Below are 4509 nucleotides of genomic sequence, written 5' to 3'. Positions count from 1 at the left end.
ATCAGTTTTGTTCTTACATTACAGAATAACATGGAAGTTCATCCTGCGACGAAGGCTTGGAAATCTGAAGTTTTGATGTATGCTGAAAAGGAACAAAAAAGTTAAAACCGACTATAAGGATTGGTTTGTATTATAAATTTGATAATTGGTATGTTTCGCCAAAGGATTTTCTATAACATTACCTCTTCTGACTTGAGATTGTCCCTTATTTTCTTATGTGATTCTTTGTTATCTTTGAATCCAACAATAGACAATTTCTCATACTTTGGTTGAAAAACAACTCTAATTGCCAACTCTTTCTTCAAAATTTCATCAAGTGGATAAGGAGATCAAATGGGTTATCTTCACCAGCCTGAAATTATAAAAAACTTTGCTAACAAATCATATATAAACAATACATTTTGAAGTAAGATATATAACTACCCCAATCAACTTATTCTTCAGCTCAAGGGCAAATTTTCCCATCAGTTTGACACAATCGATGTCCAAAACACAAACCTTGCCCTGAACTTTCCATCCAAACCCAAAATTTCAAGTTTGTATCCAAAATAACAACTTTGGTATATGAAATCAGTTTTCATACATGACATAATATTTCATACTATGAATACTAATAATCATCCAGTTCAAAAAGACACCTTGGCACGGGTTCATCAGTGCCATGATTCGCAAAACACTTCAACTTTCCATCTTTAAGTGCAACACTTCTTGTAGACTCACCACAACCATCATAATACCACCCAGATTGACCAACCTCAAAATTTTCCAACACGTCAACAATTACACAAGTTGTCTCCTAGTATGATGTAATAGAATACATTGTGAAAAACCTCAATGATGGATAATGTATCTATGGGCAAACATACACTTATATTCTGAAGATTGTTGATTTCTGCAAGGCTTAGAATTCCAGCTTTCCATAAAAACTTATCAATGTCTGAATATTGTGAGTTTTGAGTCAAGTCAAGTTGCATGTTTGACGCGAATAATAAAGGAATTTCCCCTTGAAGGTTGGGATTTGTAAAGACAAACACGAATGTCATACAAAAATCAAGATTTAACATTAATATAACATATAAGATAATGTAAATACAAAAACACGACCACCTTTCTTTTAACTTCTTAAGCTCAAGTACATTGACATCATTGATAGTTAACTTTGTGTCATTTCATGTGTTGGATACATTCAAGGGGAAATGTCATATATACATGTATAATAGAATAAGAGATTTAATATATATTGGAAAAATAAGTGAAGAAAACTATTTACTATAGTGTTTTCCTAATAGCCAAATCAATACCTTGAGCTCTCTTGATTCTTGCATTTTGCAATAGTACAATAACATTATCAACATCCTTGTTAGTGTTGTAGTAATTGTAGAGTTGTGATGCAAGCTCACCCCAAATAGTACATTGAACCAAAGACTTACTGCAATAAATGAGTCCAACAAACATTCTATAAGGTCAATTTATAGTCAGAACAATTTTAAATTGGGAATAATAAGGAAATACCTCATATCCGTGATAGAAAAGATAACTTTGTATTTGTTGTTCTCGGCGTTCATTTGGGTCTGAATGATCTCAGTTACTCCTCCAATGACATCTAAAAAAATTATAACTACCAAACTAAGAAAGATAAATTTAAAGGATTAAATATGAACTAAATTACCAACTAAGAAATCAGGTTGAAACCTCCTTGCGATGATGGATCTCAAACTAATCAATTTCAAATGGTTTAGCGGTATGTCAGGAAAATCAGTAACTTTTGCAGAAGTTGTACCATAACTTGAAACTATGAGTGGTTGCTTTAAAGGAGAAATCATTATTGGCAACCTTGAAATTTTGCATGATGTAGGTATTTTCAACTATAAGTGTAGACTTGTGCTTCAAAACCAAATGCGATGGTATAATTACATGGATCATGTCGCCCCAAAAAATCAAATATAAATAACACTCATGATATATAAAGACGATTTTCAGAGAAATAATGAACTACCATATTTTTTTTATATAAAGTGAGATATCATCATACCTTTGCATAAACTAAAACCATTTTGAAATGCTCTTTGTTATAGACACTTTTGACAGACCATAAATCTCTAATCCTAACAGTAATCTTCCACAAATATTTGGATTCATTGATATCCCTAACATCTTCAATTGGGCATGCCATTAGCTTGGTATGATAACCTGAAACAACAACAAAGATTAAATAACATTCATGAGATACAAAATTTAATGGGTTTTCCAAAAAAGATTCAACAATGCATATCATTAACCAAACAGTAATATGAACTAATATGTTGTTATCTTACATATGAAATTCAACATTGAGCAAGTAAAGAAGAAAGGAAAATAACTACAGTCACCTCTATGAATAACCGTGATAACTTTGAATATGGGTTTTCCAAAAAAAAAAGATTAAACATATTTCAACACAATGAATACCCAATCATTGAACAATAACAAAGAGTAAAAATCAAAGATTAAACATAAATTGAAATCGATTGAACAAAGATGATGGAAAAAAATAGTTAAAATCACCATCTTGCAACGGAGGTCGGGAACCTCTTCCTGTGCTGAGCATAACTAGACGAAACCTGAAACGACGGTGGAGCTGGGGACGGAGATGGCGAAGTGAAGAACAAAATGGAACAGAAACTGCAAATGAGGTGGCTTAGTTCCGGCGGTGGGGTTGGGGTGGAGGTGGGGTAATGGAGAGGGATAGTTTTCAAAAATTGGAGTGTCTTAACATCTCAATAGAGTATCCTTTAAATACTTTATGCATGGAGCAGAGTGAAAAGTGAATTTTACATTGAAACATGGAAATAGGCTTTTAAGTTTTGCATGGAAACTTAAAAAGATGGTTAAGTATGTTTAGACAGAAATAACCCTTTAATTAAAAAAAAAATAGATTGGTTTAAGAAGGGTTTAGTGGTAAATTCTATAACATAATATTTTATTAGATAGATAATAGATTTATATATAAAAGTGTTTTAAGTAGGCCTATGCACAAAATAAAATCTCAATTGTGAGGCTTGTTTTGCAGTATCCATTAAGCAGATAAAGAATCAGGTAAGGCCTCTTCAATGGTCGGACACTTAATGTCAGCTATTAATGCATCGCTTGTTATCATATCTGGTAGAACGACTTCACCCATCACACAAATGACTATACGAAAGCAGTTTTGATCGTCTACTATATATAAATCTAATTACGCACATTTCCGGTATTCTCTCATTCACTCTCAAATTACATTTATTTTACTTCACTGGCTTTGACATTGAAGTGTTAACCTTGCATGTCATCCCCGCTTCGTCGCGTTGAGAGCTATTGTCACCACACCAAGATAGCTTGTTCCTTAAACATTATGGATTTCTTATTCCACCTCAAAACGATAGTGTCATTTGTGGAAACTCGAAGTTTCAATGTGTCCCTTTAGTTGGTATTTTCGACAGGGTCAAATCTCAGTATAATGAGAAGACTTAAAAAAGCTGGAAATCTAAAAGGGAATCTTGGCACAAGTTTTCTAGTTGAAGAAGTTGAAGTCTCAAGTGCAGGATAAAGATTAGGACTTAATATTTTTCTGAAAAGAGATATCGTCCAACATTTCGATGATAATTTGGTTCAAGATTTTGACGTTAGTAAGACATGTTGACAGACAGTGTTTAGCGCGAAGAAACATTTTCAAAACGAATAACTATTTTTCAGTCTTATCCAAAATGACACATGAAAGACATTTCAGAGGTGAAAAACATGCAAAAATTATGTGTAAAGTGCTGAAAAGGAGAATGTTACAAGTAGTTATTCTACATTTAGTATAAATATGAGTTATAGTGATAGGATTCAAGGTATTGTGTTGAACTCACTACAAAACTCACAAACTCAAAGCAACCAATGAAGCTAGAAACAAGTATAACTGAGTGAAATATATGATTTCTAAAACACCATTATATTCCTCAAATAACACCATTATTAAATACGACGTCTATGATGGCTATGAGGCAGCAGATGGATGAAAGAAACCTTGAAATGGTTAATATATTGACCCAACAAATAGGTACAATATTCAATCCTTTGATTATAAATACTAACCAAACATATGAGTTGTTGATAACACTCTATCATTGCATGATTTCGGTTGAAGAAAAGAATCAAAACAAGTTAAAGAGGAGCAAAAATGAAGAATAAAGGCCAAAGAAAGAGGAAAAATAGCTAATTATGGAGAAATAGGGACTTAGTGAAAATTAGGTGAAAAAAGAAGCAAAAGGGTGCATCTACTAGAATAATCACGCGCAACATAGTGCCCGTGATAGGGAAGTAAAAGTTGCATCGCGTGTGATGCAAGTCATCACGCGTGTGATGACCCCTTTTTCTAGGCTTTTCTGACGCGTTTTTGTCCATTCTTAAGGCTTTTTAAGGGGAAGTTTAGTACTTTTTCAAGGGTTACGAATTTCTACACCCAGAGTGACGATTTACAGCACTAAAGGGCATATTTGGAGAGCACTT

The 4509-nt window shown here is 33.1% G+C and overlaps 1 protein-coding gene across 1 annotated transcript; it reads right to left on the bottom strand.

Moving 5' to 3' along the window:
• Window positions 1–610: 610 nt before the first annotated feature.
• LOC127136373 (uncharacterized) lies at window positions 611–1823 on the bottom strand. The gene is made up of 5 exons (XM_051062935.1): window positions 1670–1823; window positions 1513–1603; window positions 1302–1429; window positions 867–937; window positions 611–796 (listed from the first exon to the last, which is right to left on the bottom strand). The coding sequence occupies exons 1-5, from the start codon at window positions 1821–1823 to the stop codon at window positions 611–613; spliced, it is 630 nt and encodes a 209-aa protein (XP_050918892.1).
• Window positions 1824–4509: the final 2686 nt, after the last annotated feature.

Source organism: Lathyrus oleraceus, chromosome 4, assembly GCF_024323335.1.
Source record: "Lathyrus oleraceus cultivar Zhongwan6 chromosome 4, CAAS_Psat_ZW6_1.0, whole genome shotgun sequence".
In the NCBI taxonomy this organism is placed as follows: Eukaryota; Viridiplantae; Streptophyta; class Magnoliopsida; order Fabales; family Fabaceae; genus Lathyrus; species Lathyrus oleraceus.
The sequence above is the reverse complement of the archived record's forward strand: the minus strand, read 5'-3'. Positions and strand labels throughout refer to the sequence as shown.